Raw genomic sequence first — 17,932 nt, forward strand, 5'->3', positions numbered from 1 at the left:
CAGTCTGACAGAGCCAGGCTAGTCTGGATTACAGGATTCTGTTAAAAATACGGTGGATCTCTAGCGGTGGGTGTCTGGGGAATGTTTATGTGTGTGGTTGCAGCAGTGGATCTGAAGTTAACTTCTGGAATGTAACTGCTCGGGTTAGTAATTAAGGGCAGGCTGTGGATGGTATCTTAATATCAACTCCTGCAAAACGGTAGGTTTTACTACAGCCTCTGTTGTGGTACAGTGTGGCCATGTCATCAGCAGTTCCTGTTTCCCTCTTAAATGCCAGTTGTGTTTCCCATTACTGTATTCTTCAGTTTTGGACCACTGCTTTCTTCACTTTTGATTTGAAACCACAACTTGTAGGCATCTTTGCTTCGCCACTACTGTATGCTTGTAGTAAAAGTGTGCAATTTGGTGTCCTTTTTGCCCTCTGCTTCTGACATACAACCTTTTATGAGCAATTTGTTTTCTTCAAGGACTTTTTGAAATAGACAGTAGTACCTTTATTATTTTTTTGTTTGTTTACTTTTCTGGAATCATACCTGCTTGCTTATCTTCTGAGAGTAATTCTTTTAAGTAGCAATGAAAAGTTATTTTGTAATATGAATAGCTATTAATTTGTATAATATTGACAGGTGATATTGGAAACTATTACTATGGACAAGGGCATCCAATGAAACCTCATAGGATCCGAATGACCCACAACTTGCTGTTAAATTATGGCTTATACAGAAAAATGGAAATTTATGTGAGTATAAAGTTATTTTTAAAGGGCTTCAAGTATTCATACACAAACAAATAGAAAAAAGTTAAATAGTGCATTCAGAGCTTTCTTACTTAGAAGTGAAGCAGTATTTTATGACTGGTGAGGATTGCAGGGTTTTTTCCATCTCTGAAAGGGGTAAGGTAGAGAATTTGCACTGCTATTTTTTATGATTGAAGGGTGGGGTGTTGGGACACTATGATAACTGCGCAAAGAATTAACCGAGTCGTATGCTAACAACAGAATAGTGCTTGCTTTATGTAAAACAGTATTGCTGTCAATTTAACTGTTCTCCCTTCGAAGTAAATTAGATTTCCATAGAGTTGTCTGTTTTAGCAAATTGTTAACTGATTTTCCAGAGCACTCTGATTATTTCTATAACATGTTCTTGTTATCAGCGACCTCACAAAGCTACTGCTGAGGAAATGACCAAGTACCATAGTGATGAATACATCAAATTTCTCCGATCAATAAGACCTGACAATATGTCTGAGTACAGCAAGCAAATGCAGAGATGTAAGTGTCAACATTAGGCTAAATCTGTATGTTGTCCTTTGATGTTTAGCGTTGTTTAAAGCTAAGTATTCACCACTACAGAGGTATGAACATGGCTTAATGGTGTGAGTGAGTTAGAGAAGTACTGTAATGCGAGTAAGATGTACCTGCCTTTAGCTACACTAATTTTGGGACTTCTCTAGTAAAAACAGCCGTCTTGGTAAAAATGTTCTTGAAGCTTAGGGAAGAGTTTTTGACTCTCGTTCGACAGGGTGTATTCTAGATGTGAAATAATACTTTCTCTAATCTTAATGCACAGATTAAACTTCAGTTGTGAGCTTTTTGCAAAAGTGTCTTAATCTGTTCTAATGCAAAATCTTTCTGAAAAAGAATGGATTTTTAGAAGAGTAGAGGAGAAAAAAAATCTATCTGAGAACGTGTTTAAGTCAAGAAAAGGAGTTACTTATTCCTCTTGGAGATAGTAAAAATTTTATTTTGTTCATTGCTACAGTTTCTGTTAAATTATTTCTTTAATTATAAAAGTACTGTTAGGAATGCAGTTTGACAGCTATTACATCCGTTTAAAAGGCAGTATTGTATCCTCTTTATGATGCCTTACTCTCAGCAAATTATTTTTCCTAGGAATTGTGCTAACTGTCAATCATTACTTTTTAAAAAATCTAAAAATTATCTAACTTTTTGTTTATAAGGACAGAAAGCTTCCCATGGAAACTAAGGGAAAAAAAACAAAACATAGTTTGGAATCATCTTAGATTGTAAAAGCTTTACATTGTTTTCAGTGTTTATCCTGACAAAAATGAGGCAGTGGCGGGGGGGGCAGGAGCAGTTAAAAGGCTGAATGAACTGTGTGTTGCATCTGTGTTATCTGTACGGATAGCAATACTGCTGGAACAGTATTTTTGAAATTAATATGTTTCTTCCACAGTTAATGTTGGAGAAGATTGTCCTGTATTTGATGGCCTGTTTGAGTTTTGTCAGCTGTCAACTGGAGGCTCTGTGGGTAAGTGTAAGTTGCTTGCCAGCACTTCTGTAGCATTATGTTTATGTCAGCAACTTAAAACTTTGGTAGTATATTTAAAACTGAGACAAATATAAATTATTGGGGGGGGGTGTTCATGGGTTTTTTTAAAAAAATAAATAATTGTGTGTCATATTTGGTGGTCTGATACATATCAAGTATCTCCATAATGGTAAGAGATCAAATCTAAGATCAATTTATTTTTTTAAAAAATAACTATTACATGTCAACAGATTTAAAGGCCTTCAGAAGTTGATTGCATTTCCTTTCATTTTTGTGTATGTCTTTTTACAGCTGGGGCAGTAAAATTAAACAGACAGCAAACAGACATGGCTGTTAATTGGGCTGGAGGACTTCACCATGCCAAGAAGTCAGAGGCATCTGGTTTCTGTTATGTCAATGATATTGTGCTTGCCATCCTTGAGTTACTGAAGTAAGTTTATGAGGGGAAAAAGTTAAAATTATATAAAGTGTCATATTCCAGTATTTAAATGCTTGAAGGTAGAGATTGTATTTACTATTCCAATGAGTTTTCACAGCCCGTATTGATCATGTGCAGTTTCAATTAAGAAAACTCAAAGTTCTGCCCGGTTTACCTTCAGCAAGAAGTTTAAAATACAGGCAAACTGAAAAGATAATTAATAGGAGATAGGTTTGGAACAGAAATACTTCTTTACACAGAGGATAGTGAACTTCTGGAACTTGCTGTGAAGGAGGCTGAGGAAACAACAGCAACGTTCAAAAAAAGAGATTAAATGTAATTGTGGACAAGAGGTCTGTAAATGGATGTTAAAGATCCAAGCAACAGTACGCCCTGTAACACGCCATATGCTGTAACTCTAGATGGTGGGGAAGTACTAGGGTAGCAGACTTCAGAAAATGGACAGACTTGCATGCTTTCTGTGAATGTTAATCTCCTGTTGCTACTCAAGGGAACAGAATAGTAGGCTAGATGGATCACTGCCCTGACCCGTTAGGGCAGTCATTATCCTCACAGTCACACACCCATTTGGTTTCTCAGTATAACTGCTTGTTTCCCATCGTTTGACTTGTTACTAAACTGAACAGGAATATTCAGAGAACATCACGCAGTGAGCTTCCTTGGATTGTTGCATTTGACTGTTATGAATAAATAATGAAATAACAGCTGTGCTGCTGTGACTGCAAAATAAAAAATGAGAGCAATGAAAAAGTGATCATATAATTAACTTCAAGCAGTAGTGCTTCACTAAAATTTCAGATACTGAGTGTTACTTGTACTGCTTCAGGGGACTGTATCACTTCTAATAACACATAAATCTCATTTTTTACAAAAAATATTCTATATATTTGACTTGTGAATGGAGCCAGCTGAGTGCTGATGAGGGATGGAGAAAGCAGCTGTAATCTGAAAGTGTTTTATAAAGATGGAAGAAGCTTCTAAAGACACTAATGAATAGTTAGTATTATTATACATATTAAGACATTCATTTGAACGTACAACATGTATTCAGGATCTGTCTCTGCTGTCTAAGAAAAGTTGATAGGATTTTCTGTGGTCCAGGTCCAGTCTTGAATTTTTCTGTGTTCATGTACATGTGAAGAAAGGAAACTTTCAAATAGTTATGGGTTGTGTAACCATAGGAAAAGGTCCTGTTCAGTGTCTTGTTATGTGGAAGATCTTAGTCCGCCTGAAATCAGGTCTTGAATCTTAATTCAATAGCAGTGTGCAAAGTGTGATGAAAATGCATCTTGGGATGCTTGTAGACTTTGTCCTTTACTGAACAATATAGAATTTAAGGGGTGCTTAGTGTTTCCAGTGCTCTGATATTTCAGACAACTGGATTCTTTTTCAATCTCAAACTGATGTGAAACTTGCAGTATTTAAGGAAATACAAAGTAGTAGTGTAATAATTTCATGCTGATTCCAAGTGTAATACACTTCGCAATAAGAATATACCTATCTTTGTAAGTTGCAGAGGTGAAGAAGAAAAGTTGAGGGGAAAATAAGTGTTTAAATTTGGTTTTTGTGGTCTTATGGAACAAGGGTTATTTCTGCTCCTGACGCTGTTCTGTTTGAAGCATTCTCTAGGAGGTGTTTTAGTGCAGACCTCATTGGTAATTATTGAGAAGGCAGAAAGAAACACCCTGTGAAAGAGGTGAGCTCAGCAGATGTGTGCAGAAACGCAAGGTATAGCTTGTCCAGAGCAAGACAACTTAGGGTAAATACTAAATACATTACAATACTTAAATTACTGATTTTGATGAGAGAAGCTTACTTTCATTATTATCCAAACTGCACTGAGAATTCTAACATCATATGGTCACAACCAAAGTCATCAAAACGATCGTGATTCTGGATTTTAGTCATTAGTTGTTTTTCTCATTGGGTTTTTCCCTGTTAGGCATCAGAATATTATTAACATAACAGCTAATGATGATTGATTTCTCATACATTATTTTCTTTTTAGGTATCACCAAAGAGTGTTGTATATTGATATTGATATCCATCATGGTGATGGTGTTGAAGAAGCATTTTATACGACAGATCGTGTCATGACAGTATCATTCCATAAGTATGGTGAATATTTTCCTGGCACAGGGGACCTTAGGGTAAGGTTGAACATGAAATTTCATTAAGTGTTAAATTCCCTTGTCCTTGTAAATACTGTTGTAGTACTAGGTTGCAATAACTATGTCTAATTAAAATTTATGGCAGTAAATTTTCAGAAAATAGGTTAGAGTGATAGATTTGTTGAATAATCTTAGAAGAAAAAAAATAAGATAGTGGGGAAGTAAATTACTCACTTCTACACAAATTAGACACATTCACGTCTGGATAAATTTTCTGAAAATGTAATTATTTCAATTAGTTCAATATAATTAGCTCAAATATAATTAGTTTAGTTTCCTCAGATTTTCCTCAGATTTTGGAAACGTCTCTAGGAAGACAGCGTGGTATATTTACAATGATCCATACATTTCAATTCTGCAAATACAGTGAGAAGTAGTTGTTTGGAGATCACGTGGCTTCAAAACTTAGTTTAGATCTTAGAATACCTTCATGCCAGAGTTTCAATAATCACAAAGCCTCATTTGCAACTTGAATTTCCTGTATTCTGTTGCCTGGTAATACAGGTGTCTCGGTTTTGGAGTATTTCTTATGTCGTAGAGGTGTTTCGAGTTCTCCTGATGCTCGCTGCTGAAGAACTTCAGCGTACCTCACAGACAGTTGTGCAGTAAGCCTTACAGCTAGCTTGAGGGAGAGAGCATTGGACTGTAAAGAATTAGTATTTAAGATGATTGGAATCTCTGGCAAAGCTGAGAATGGTAACCATTTTTTCCTGGTCCTTCATATTAATTTTAAATTAGTCATTCCTCATGCTAGACACTCGTCCATTAGAACAGGAAATTGTTCTATTTTACATTGTGAAAGAGTATTTCAAGTATGATGATTAACATATTCCTAGCTTCAGAGTCTTACATTGAACCTTTTTTTTTTTTTTTTTTTTTTTTCTAGACAGAGGAGCTCCTGGGATAAGTCACTCCTCTGGTATTAGCAACTTTGTACTTTAGTTTGTACATACAGGTAGTAATTTTTTAAAAAAAATTTAAACACTTTAAAAAATGACCTATAAAAATGCTGTATTGGGAAAGAATTCGATTTTCCTACTGTCTTTGATTCAGGAGATGCAGATACTTGTGGTTTTGCGTATATTCTTGAAACATGTGCTCCCCAGTGTGCTGATCATACCCAGAGCATACAGGAGTAAATGAAAGTTGAGCTTTAAATCAGTAGGGTGCTGAGCATTCATTTCAGTGTGATTGTTGAAACTGAATGTTATTACGGTTGTTAGACTCTGTTAGACTGTGTTTTAAATTGATCTAGGTAGAAATCAGATTAGGCATTGTTCTTATCCATGTGGTTTAACTTGACTGGCCACAAGGTGGTAGTGGTGCTTCAAACAAAAAGCAGCTCAGCCCAGGATGTTTATCATGACAAGCTGTTGTTGCTGAATATGGCTAATTTTTTTTTTTTTTTTCTTGAGGGGTTAGATATCTTGGCTTTTTAGAAACAGCACTTCCCGTTGACAGAGGAGTTCATGGACTCTTCACCTCACCACACCCAGGACAAAGAATTTAAAGATAACCCAGTTGAAATAAATAGAAGAACACTGTATATTAGTGGGATTTTTATTATTTTTTTTAGCACGGTTTCAGTAACAAACAGTCCCCAGGCATGGTAACTTATGTGCTCTTACCTAGTATTTTGAATTGAGCATTATCTGCAAACAGACTTCAGGCTTTATTGTAATTATTGCTCACCCGTAGGAAAAAAATAGCTTTTTGCTATCTCCAGAGCTTGCAAAGTTAGTTGAACTAAAAGGAGAACTGATTCTCTGAAAATTCAGTATTCTTCCAGCAACCAGTAGCGTGCTGCTTGTTTCTACTCGATTTTATCTGGTATTGCTGGTTATTTACATCAACTTTTATAGCCAAATCTTATCTTTGTCAGTGAGATCCATTCAGGCTTGTTTCTGTAATTCTTTAGTTGGTCTAATTTGCTGATCAGGTTATGCTTACTTGATGCAGGAACAAGTCGTGTGTCAGCTCATGATTTTGTTATTGCAGCTCAATCAGTGTAGCTGAATCTCACTGAAGTTGTCTAGTTTAGCTGTGTTCGTCCATTTTCCACTGAAGGTGTTGTGCAGTCTGAACTTCCAGTCTCCTTAGTAAGTTATCTGACTGTCTACATGTCGTAGATGATAGCACTAATCTCATATATTTATATACACACACATATATACATACAAAAACAGGTTAGTTGAGACTGTAAGGCTACATAGAGGTCCACATTGTAAGAGGAAACTTGATCTGTTGATGAATGAGTAGCTACCAGAATGCTGTATTGTTTCTTTAGTGTTTAAAAAGTTGCAAGTATCAGTTACCAAGAAACATCACTTGAATAGCTCTGACTGGAAAGCAGTTGTCCTGTTTTAGTGGGAAATTGTGTGAACATTTGGTTTTTCTGTGTTCTAGGATGAGATTGAGGTTTAATGATTTATTTGTTTTAATCTGGAAAGCAAGATGCTATCACCTCGGAATAATCAGCATTTGGAAGCTTAGGTGATTCACTTGTGGGGAGATCCTGGATAACTGTCGTGCTCCAAATCAACAAGAGTTGCCTTCAGCAGGGGTCTTGAGTGTTACTAATCTTGCAGTGCTATGAAATGTTAACAGTTTGCTGGAAGAAACACAAGAAGTCAACTGTTAACGTTGTGCCTGTGCTGCATTGTGCTGTTTGTCTCTGTCCCCATGTCAGTGTGTTCCCTCCTCCCAAATAAAAGATAGTTACCGGAAGTGACACTTTGCTGTTGCTTTCACTGCTAAGGAGACTTTGTTCAGAAGGAGGAAAATACTCATGGCACTCTCAGTAGCTAGTGTTGAGAAGTTTAGTATTTGTATTGCTGGGCTATCCTATTGTCTACTTGTAGTTTTTCAAGAATGTTGGACCTGAAGTGTTCTCCCTCTGCGTAGCTGCTGTCTGGTACTAGTTTACAAGAAAACTGAACAGGCTAAATCTTAACTGAGCTGCTCTGTCTATCGTGGTGATGAGCTGAAGTGAAGAAATGGGAATTTGTGGCAAGCAGGGTTCTTTAGATTTTAAGATGACCATCAAGAAAGAAGTGGATGGATTCAGGATTTGTTCACTTTTCTTTTTATTTATTTCTCCCCATGCCCCAAAATGTTTTTTATTATATACATTGTCTAGGAAAGCTGTTAAGATAGACTGCTATGATTCCTACCTTGTCACCTGATGGAACTGAGAATAATCTGCAGGTTTTTTTGGTTGGTTTTTTTTTGTTCCTGTTTTAAAAAGTCTATATTTCTTCAAGGGCACCTATAAGTGGCCTCCGTTTGATTTTCTTCTCTCTGTTTTGCTGCAGCTAGTTCTTTATCCCATGTTTGGAGTAAAAGGATATGGTTTTAAAAACCTTCTTAAATCCAAATCTATTATACAGCACGAAAACCACACATATCACCTTGCTCTTCTCAATTTTCTTTCTTGTTTTTGTCTGTTTTTACTGAGCTAAACTGGTCAGTTATGTTTTGTCTTTAATTAAAATCCAAATGTACTTACTGCAGATTTAGTCTTGGTGTACAGCAACTTCACTCCAGAAAGATTTTACTGGATAATGGGAATCAGATAAGGTACTTGGACTCTTCCCTCACAGACATGAATAATGGTACAAAATAACAGACTTATTTAAACTCTTTTCCATGATTCCATCATGTGCTTCTGTGTTTGTAATACAGCATTTGTCATCTTTGCTTTTAGGACATTGGTGCTGGCAAAGGCAAATACTATGCTGTCAACTTTCCAATGAGGGATGGTATAGATGATGAATCGTATGGACAGATATTCAAACCAGTGAGTACTTTTTTTTTTGGCAAGATCCGTGTTTGATTTTGTGGATTTACTTTCATAATGTGAATTAACAATTTGCTCTTTTACCTTGATTATAGATTATATCCAAAGTAATGGAGATGTACCAGCCCAGTGCTGTGGTATTACAGTGTGGAGCAGATTCACTGTCTGGTGACAGGCTGGGGTGCTTTAATCTTACTGTTAAAGGTAAGCAGAAAAGTGTGTGTTTGTAACTTTTGATTTAATAGAAACCTCTACCCTTCATACTATTTTTCAAGACACTTGCATGATGAGGACTGGAGTCACAAAGATTTTGTTCATTACTATAATTAATCGCCTCTTTCTTTGCTATACAGGGATGGCCAAAAGAAACCCAGAAGTTGCCTCTTTCTTTCTGTCCATCTAAAAAAGTTAAGAAGCTTGGCTTCCATGTTCTTCCTAGCCACTCAAGTGATTCCCTTTCTTCTATGCACAGGCTTTCTATACAGGGTGACAGTAGTTGTCCTACTGCAACACTTACTCTGATGGGCAACTAACAAAACTAGTGGTTCAGTTAGTAGGACCACAGATGCTAAACATCAGATGCCTTGTTGGGTGTAAAATAGATATTATTGAAATGAAAATACTCTCACTGCATTGTTAAATTTGTAATGGTGTTTGTTATACTGAGCCTTATGTTGAAATTATTTTAAAATAGAATTAATTTTTTAGTATTACTTACATTTCTACCCAAAAGTATCATTCTCAAAAATGAGACATTTTAGCAAAATATAAATGTTACTGATACTATTATTTTTTAGTATTTATTTTTATTAATTATTTATGTAAGTGATAAAATGTTAAATGTATATTGAATTTTTGCTGAGCCTTGAATCCAGCCTGTTTGAATCATTCATTTTCTGGGTTTTCCTGATCTTATGTTTTCTTAATGAGGCAATTAGAGTTTTGTAGGCAACAAAATGCGGTACAGTATCTCTTGGGTCTACAATGTTTCAGGGTTCTTTTCTTGATTTGCACCAGGTGGCAAAGCTACTTCAGTTGCCCACACAGCTCAGATTTTTTTCCACCTTACATATCTTGGAAACCAAGAGAGCTGCTGCCTCCTACAGATGCCTTTCAGTATGCTGTATCTCCCTGACGTGTGTACTGTCTTGGCACCAGTTCACTCTGTAAGCAAGACTTAGCAACCTCTAATACAGGTTCAAATTTAGAAGTAGAAAGGGCCAAAGTGCTGGTTTGTTGTTTTCCCTCCTTCCCCCGTTGCATTTGACTGAGAGTCGTCCCTAGATTGGTCGCTGTGTGTTGGCGTCAGTTATGAAAAGTCAAAGTGGTGAACATTTCTGAGAGCGTTGCAGAACAGCAGCGCTAACCGTCACGCAAAGTCCCTCAAGGCTGGGGTGGATAACGTTCAATGTGTTTTGTGTTTTTCTTATCTGTAGTTCTTGATTGTTGTGAGGTTGTGCTTAGCTCTAGGGGGAGACAGTTCTGTTGTACTTGAATCAATTCAGTTCTTACTCAATCCGAGTCAATGTATATATCCGATTAAATAGTTTGTTGTGTATTTTCCTGTTTGATAGATATTTTGCATATGTTGTCAACTCTTTTTGTGTCTTGACAGGTCACGCTAAATGTGTGGAAGTTGTAAAGACTTTTAACTTGCCGTTGCTGATGTTAGGAGGAGGAGGATACACGATTCGTAATGTTGCTCGATGCTGGACATATGAAACTGCTGTTGCCTTAGATTGTGAAATCCCTAATGGTAAATATCAATAGCCAAATTAATATTTTAAGAAGTCATATTAAGAAGCATTCATGGGAGGATTTAAGTGAAGTGAAAACAAATATATTTCAGTAGCTAACTGTAATGCATTGGTTTAGAATAAACTACTTAGAAAGCTATTGTTAGGATATAGCCAATAAATTTACAGCATGTCATGCACTAAATAAGCTTAAGCATTTGCAGGTTTTTTTACACCACATGATTGAATCATTTTGGAAAATTCAAAACATGTAAAACTTACAGACCCTTACTGGTAACTATTTTTAATATGAATGTCATCATTATGATAGAAGATATACTTTCTAACAGCGTAGACCTTTGTAAGCTTGGCACCACAGACGTGGTAATCGTAAGAATTTAATGAGTATGCAAGTGTCCATTTTACGTAATAGAATATAACGTTTCTTCACTGTACCTGTGACTTAAAAGTAACTGCAAACGTATGTTGACTTCCCCTCTTCCATTTTACCCAATTTAGGCTATACGAGCGATCTTAAAATTTAAAATTGAAAGAAGTAATAGTAACTTCTTTGAAATAGTTGAATTTCTCCAAGGAAGATCCCCAAAGATCCTTCACTCCCTTTATTTCTTGCCATATATGCTTCTGGACATGGTTTTGGAATACCTTTTTACAAAATTGGTATTTGGACTGTTTTGTTGCACATCAGTCACTGGCAGTTTTCATGTTAGACTGCAGCTTTTGCTGATAACCTTTTGCTATTAATGAATCTCTTACTGGATTCCTACTGTTTCCATCTGACTTCAGTGGAATGCTGCTGTCAGTGAGAAAAGAATATTTGGACAGTGCCTTTCAAGATACGTATTTTCCATCTTGCACATCAATTTATATTCTCTGTCAGCCAAAGCTTTTGAAGAGAGAGTAGTATTTCCTTATCTTGGGACTTCTTTCTTTCCATTAACATGTCCAATTCAATGGATATATATGAAGATTTTGGAATTTTATTTTTTTTTTACATTCCTCTTAACTTTGTGGGTCCTTGTCGTCTTTAATGTGTTCTGAGAAATAACAGTGCATTTCTAAATGTCACAATAAGAACTTAATACTCCTGTCCCCTTTCTTTCCACCTAACAAGATTGTTTATCCTATAGTAATCATAAATGAAGAAACAAGAGAAAGGGTTCAATTAGTGGATTTCAGTGTTTTATTTCTTAAAGATTCTATGGTTTTTTTAGATTTCTGTTACTGTATCTGGGAAGATACAGTTAATACTACCACTTTCCTGGATGTGCAGTCTTTGACTTCATTTTGGCAGTTAGATGTTCCAGTCAGAGAACTTGTTATCTGTGAAAATGCAAAAAGCCGGGGAAGAGGGAAACAGAGATGTGGGCTTCACTAAACCACTGGCTTACCCTGTCTATTGAACTGGAGCTGTGATCTTCAGCGTAGTAATATGTATTACATGTTTTACTGAAAGAATATTTTGAATGACTCACTTAAACCTTTTAAACTGGGCTAACTGTGAAAACAGCTGTAGGAAAGCATCGATTGATCTTCTCTTTTCTGCAGATGTAGCATTTTAAATGATTTTATCATAATAGTTACTTATGTTGTTCCAGTGTATGTTCTAACATGATTAGAGCAGAACTTGCTCTTGCTTTTGGTCTTTTGCCAACAAATTTTTCATCTGTTGAATAATTTGGAGGAAAAACACTGAACAGTTCATGCAGTAATTTCATATTTCTTACCTGAATACTTCAGGTTTGATAGTTCTCTAACTGAAATCCTCTCAAAGCCACTATCGTATTTAAAATGTTTAAAATCTTTGGATCACAAAAGTTGTCTTTTTGTGGTTTGGTTTATAGAGTTGCCATACAATGACTATTTTGAGTATTTTGGACCAGACTTCAAGCTTCATATTAGTCCTTCGAATATGACTAATCAGAATACACCAGAATATATGGAGAAGATTAAGTAAGTATTGATTACCTTATCTGTCAAGTAGGTCATGTGGATCACATTTCTCCAGAGGTTTAATTATTAGGCAGCTTTGAAAAGTGTGCCTTTGTTACACACGAAAAATAAGTACTGAATAGATTTGACATATTTTTCATTTCAGTCAGAATAGAGACTTTTGATGTAGTCTGTTCCTACCACGGTATATATGCTAATGAAGTCCTGTGTCTATAAATATTAAAATTTAAGACCCAGCTTGGATTTTTACTTTTTCCAGCAACTAGAGATAACTGTTTTATTTGGCTTACCATTCTAATTTTGCAGAAAGTTTGTCCTGCCAGGAAAGAAGCTGGTATGCTGTGATGATTAGGATTTCTCATTCTCAGCTACATGTCTAAACATGAATGAGGATTGTTGTTCTTTGTTGCTGTCAGCTGTAAAAACAAAAAGTCACGTGTGAACTTGGACATCCAAAACTGTAGAAAGAGAACGATATGTGTGCAGGCAATTGAGTGACTGTGGCCTAACAAATCCACAAGGTTTGAGAAGTGCTCTCTGCCAAGCTGTAGTGGGTATGTTTTTAGCTGGTGCCACTTTTGATGCTCACATCCTGAAGTTTTGATTGTAAACAAGTATTTAATTTCGGGGATGGAATAATGCATACATACAATCAAATCTATACTCATCTGATAAGAGAGAATTGGTTAGCCTGAAGTACTCTTTGCTTACCATGGCTTGTCCCTGCTCTGGGTTTAAGAAAATAAACCTCTTCCTCTGCCCTGAGTTTAACAGGCTGTTAACAGTGCACAGGAATTCTTTTGGCTGCTAAAAATAGCTGAATAAAGATCTGAAACTAGCTGTGTAAGTTTGCCAGCAATGCTATAACGTGTAAAATTCTGAAATAGCAAAACTCACCAAAGCAGTTAAAATACTAATTTTTGAAGTGGTTGATGTATAGGTTGTGATGGGTGTTCATAACCCAACTATATAAATCAAAAAAAAAAAAAAGAAAGGATTTTAGTTTTCAGTAATGTGCAAGAGGGGGAAAAAAACCCCCCACCTATTTTTCATTGATTTAATTCTCCAAATTTTCTGTGTAGTAATGCAGTGCTCCAGCTGGTGATCTGCCAGGCTGTTTGCTGTGTATTGCGTATTGTTGAGCTTTTGTGGTGTGAGCAGGGTACAGAACTTGCTCGCTCTTTAACACATCCCTTGGCACAGGTGGTGTATTTTCTGTTGACAGAGATACAGTCTCACATCCTTGTACTAGCACCCACAAGAAGAGCAATGGCCCATTGGTTCAGAGAATCCTCCTCCAGTTAGCTGAGTGCTTTCCCAGAGTTCCAGCTTTAGGGGACTCCCTGGATTGGCAAAACTGCTTTGCCAGGTCGTGTGATTTTAACAGAAGCAAAGACATCTAGGATGCCAAAAATACCAGTTGCCCTTAAACTCTTCAAATTGTGCAGAAGGATACCAAGAAAGTTGTTACAAATGCTGATATTTGATGCTTACAAAACCTTTCTGTCTATTTGGACTTCCCTGGAGTGACAGTTTTGAGTCCTTAGAGGAGCCCAGCGTCCTTCCTGTTCCTGCATGTGATGCTTTGGAGTGTGAGGTCCTTTGCATCAGGTTACATAGATAGGAGAGAATTTCTCTCTTCTCCCTTAAACAGCCAATAAAGAATTTTATCCAGGTGGATTGCTTTTGACCCTGACATCATTGCTGCACGCACTTGGGAAGTCTTCATGCTTTAAGTATCTCGCTTTCTTTTTTTTTAAGAAACTAGAGCATAGTTCTTTATCTAACTTGATACTCTAGCTTATTGTAGGCAATGTAATATTGTCACTCAATTCAGCCCAAGTGGGCAGTGGTTGTGCTGACTCTTGGGGGCACTGAAGAATGAATCTGACTGAAATAAGTGTTTAAAAAGTTCAAAGAAAATGGTTTTCAAGTACAGTGTGGATACTAATAACGTGTTGGGGATGGAAAACTTTCTGGACTTGGCATGCCTTTTTTTTGCTTCTTTGAAAACTGAAACAATGGCTCTAAAGCAAAGCAGGTTAACTTTGGATGCAGAGTTTTCAGAATTTAATACAAAATCCAAGGAAACGCTACTTACGTGGTAATAACTTGCCTTGTCTGTTGTTGCAGGCAACGCTTGTTTGAAAACTTGCGCATGTTACCTCATGCACCTGGTGTACAGATGCAGGCCATTCCTGAAGATGCTGTTCATGAAGACAGTGGAGATGAGGATGGAGAAGATCCAGACAAACGCATTTCTAGTAAGAAATATCTTTTCATTATAGAACATGTCCAAGTCAAGTCTTCTTAGATTTTTATTGTTCAAAACCTTAATACTGGTAGAGCAGTATTGGAAGACCGGTGGGTTTGTTTCCCAAGTAGAAAATGTTGCCACTGGTCTGACAGTTTTGCTGTTCTTAAGGTGGCATCTGCACACAAATCTGAACCTGTTACAGGGGTCAAAAGAAGTGCTGAAAGAACGTGGGGTTTTTGCATCGTATGAAACAGTCTGTCTAATTCAAATCTAAAGTAGATGTCTCTCCAAAAGTCTCAGAAAAATTTTAACTAGAGGAATTCAGGACTCAGCTTCTGTCTTTTGCTATTCACAAAAAAGTGATGTTCCCTCTTGGTATCAAGTAAGATACTGTGTTTTCAAAAAAATATTTTATTTGCTATATTTTTTTGTTGGGAGAAATTTCTCTGTACTTACAATACTAACCTTCAGTTTATTACAGTTAGCCTTTGTATGGACAATGAGCTTTTCTTCAGCTATAGCTAAGAGTTTCCTGCAACCTTTTACTGGTGCCCTGTCCATTTTCTGAACTGTTGAAACAATAATATTTTCATCTGTGACTTAGTTTTCAGTATTTGAAAATCATTTGATACATATCAAAATACTCCCACCCTCCCCCTCGAAGTAATTGTGAGAGTCCTCGAGTATCTTGAAAGATACTATTTTTATCCATAATTTAGTTCGTCAGCATTAAGTGATTACAGTATATTCTTACTCACTCTTAATTTAATAGTTCTTTTTTATTAGACCTATTGTAGTTAGACTTTATGCTCAATTAATTTCATAACTCTGAACCCTAGTTCGAGCATCTGATAAGCGCATAGCCTGTGATGAAGAATTTTCAGATTCTGAAGATGAAGGGGAAGGTGGACGACGGAATGTTGCAGATCATAAGAAAGGAGCAAAGAAAGCTAGGATAGAGGAAGACAAAAAAGAGACGGAGGACAAAAAAGCAGGTAGGACTCTGATGTGATTTTTATCCTATATTTCAGAGCTGCGAATGGCGTTTCTGCCAGGAGAAAGATGAATTTTCTGTTAACATTTAATTAGCTGTTGAGATGATGATTTATTCTTTCCATCATATTTAAAGCATCTCTTTTAAAGTAATCAGTTTCAAGAACAACTTTTCACAATAGAGTAGTATTTGCAGCCAAAGGTCATTGTTACTTCTTCACAAGCTTGAAATCTTAGAGCCAGGCATTTGTATAGCTTAATGAAAATAGGGATTAAAACAGGTTCTTGCTTTAAATACATTAGACAAAGAGGTTGTTCCTGTTGGCTCACCCCACAAAAGCAAAATACTTTTATCTGAAACAGAAGCTGGATGGGGTTTATTCTGGGGATAATGTAATTCCAAGGACTCTTGACTTTTTTAAGAACAGGCTACATTTTAGGGCTACAAGACTGCCCCTGGGAGCTCAGAGAAAATCCAGGTCTCATCCCTGTGCAGCATAATGGCCGGTCAAGAGAGACTTGCCCTGAGGTATTTTGAATCACTTGGCGTGGTGCCCGGATCACTCTTTTGGGTGGATGCCTTTAGCGCTGTGTGTTAATGTGCAACCAGTGATTCTTTTAAAAGAACTCATTCACTATGGCTAGGAGGATATAGAAGAATTGAACTTGATCCTGTCTTTTTCTTTTTTTTTTTTTCTTCTCAAGTATTTCAAGGTTTTCTTGCATCTTTTGGCATATTTAAAGTCTTATTCTTTTTCAGATGTTAAGGAGGAGGATAAATCCAAGGAGAGCAGTGGTGAAAAGACGGACACCAAAGGGTAAACACTAATTAGTAAATAAATAATCAAAGTCACCTTTCTGAAGTGTGTTTATTAAATCAATGCTTTAGAATATTTTAAATTCTATGGCTTTCAGTTTCTTAAAATAATGTTTTAGATTGATGACTGTAATACAGAATTACATTTCTAAAACAGTTATTCAAAGAAATACAACAAGTTAACAGTTTACTTTTGCTTTTGTACAGCGCAAAATCAGAACAGCTCAGCAATCCTTGAACAAAAGATAGCCTCTCATCAGTTGCAGAACCTAATACTAGAGTTGAAGAATACCTAAAAGAAGAAAAGTTTTTGTACTGAGAGAGACTGCTGATTTCATTTTGTACTATTTGGCATGGACCGTATTTATTTTCAAATGGCTTTGTCCTGGGTTTTGGCAAGTTGTATTGTGAGTTTTCTAATTATGAGGCAGAAATTCCTTTCTTCACCATGCTTTATGTAATAGTATTTAAAAATGGATGTGAGTTATTATGTTAAATGTCTAAACTGATCTATTAAAGTAATTTGCCTTTCCTGAGCTGATTTTACCTTTTTTGTAATTTTATCTTTATTAAAAAAAAAAAAAAATAGTACTTAGTTGTCTTTTGTCCATCATTGAACTACAAAGAGGAAAAGCTCCCTATAAATTAAGCAGATATACCTGTGAGTAGCTAGTGGATTTAAACGGGCAACTGCTGAACACACAAGTGGAACTCTGTTGCCTTCACATGTTTCAGAGGCTTCTGTGTGGGGTGCAAGGAAATGTGCAGGAATATTGAGTGTACGTGAGATTTGAACAGGCTGAACCAATACGTGATGAGATACTGGAACAAGGCGTTTTAATGTAGAGGTTTAAAATTCTGCAGTCACGTGCCTTGTACTGTCCAAGAACCTTTCCCACCATCGGAAGCTACCCAAAAGATTGATTAATTTGCTGTTCATTAGATTTGTATATGGTCATCTTTCAAAGTTTGCAAGATAGGAAGTGCAAGTTTGACTTTACCTTATAACCCGTTCTAATTTTTTTACAACTGTGAGCAACAAAACTTTGTCCCCCTTACAAAGAAGGGATTTTATTGCCTCCCTCCTCCTTTGTTTCATTAGTTAATTCTGGTGTCTGAATTGAAACAAGAGACCTGAAAGCAAACATCCTTTTTTTTTTTTTTCTATTTTTTTTTCTTTTTCAGTCTACAACAGTTGTCTTCTAGATGTCGAGATTTCAGAGCTGTGAGCACAGAAGTTTTCCATGCTGTGTTGCTACTCTATTTATTATTTATTAATTTTTTTGACTGTTCTCTCCATAAAATTTGGGGATTGTGTTCTAATCGATTCATTCGTGTTAACATTTTGCACGCTCTTCTGAAGATCTGTCACATGTTGACTAATTTAACTATTTTTCCAATGTGCTTATATTCAGATGAGGTAGATTTTTACTGCCCCTTTTTTCAAGAAACAAT

General features: G+C 36.3%; 1 protein-coding gene across 1 annotated transcript; it reads left to right on the plus strand.

Moving 5' to 3' along the window:
• Window positions 1–620: 620 nt before the first annotated feature.
• Window positions 621–17,064, plus strand: HDAC2 (histone deacetylase 2). The gene is made up of 13 exons (XM_009865389.1): window positions 621–739; window positions 1,153–1,270; window positions 2,196–2,270; window positions 2,583–2,721; window positions 4,739–4,880; window positions 8,608–8,700; window positions 8,796–8,904; window positions 10,316–10,456; window positions 12,302–12,410; window positions 14,544–14,674; window positions 15,507–15,662; window positions 16,421–16,478; window positions 16,685–17,064. Exons 1-13 carry the CDS (start codon window positions 665–667, stop codon window positions 16,713–16,715), a joined length of 1,377 nt encoding a protein of 458 aa, XP_009863691.1. The 5' UTR covers window positions 621–664; the 3' UTR covers window positions 16,716–17,064.
• Window positions 17,065–17,932: the final 868 nt, after the last annotated feature.

Source organism: Apaloderma vittatum, unplaced genomic scaffold (genome assembly GCF_000703405.1).
Source record: "Apaloderma vittatum isolate BGI_N311 unplaced genomic scaffold, ASM70340v1 scaffold16452, whole genome shotgun sequence".
NCBI lineage: Eukaryota > Metazoa > Chordata > Aves > Trogoniformes > Trogonidae > Apaloderma > Apaloderma vittatum.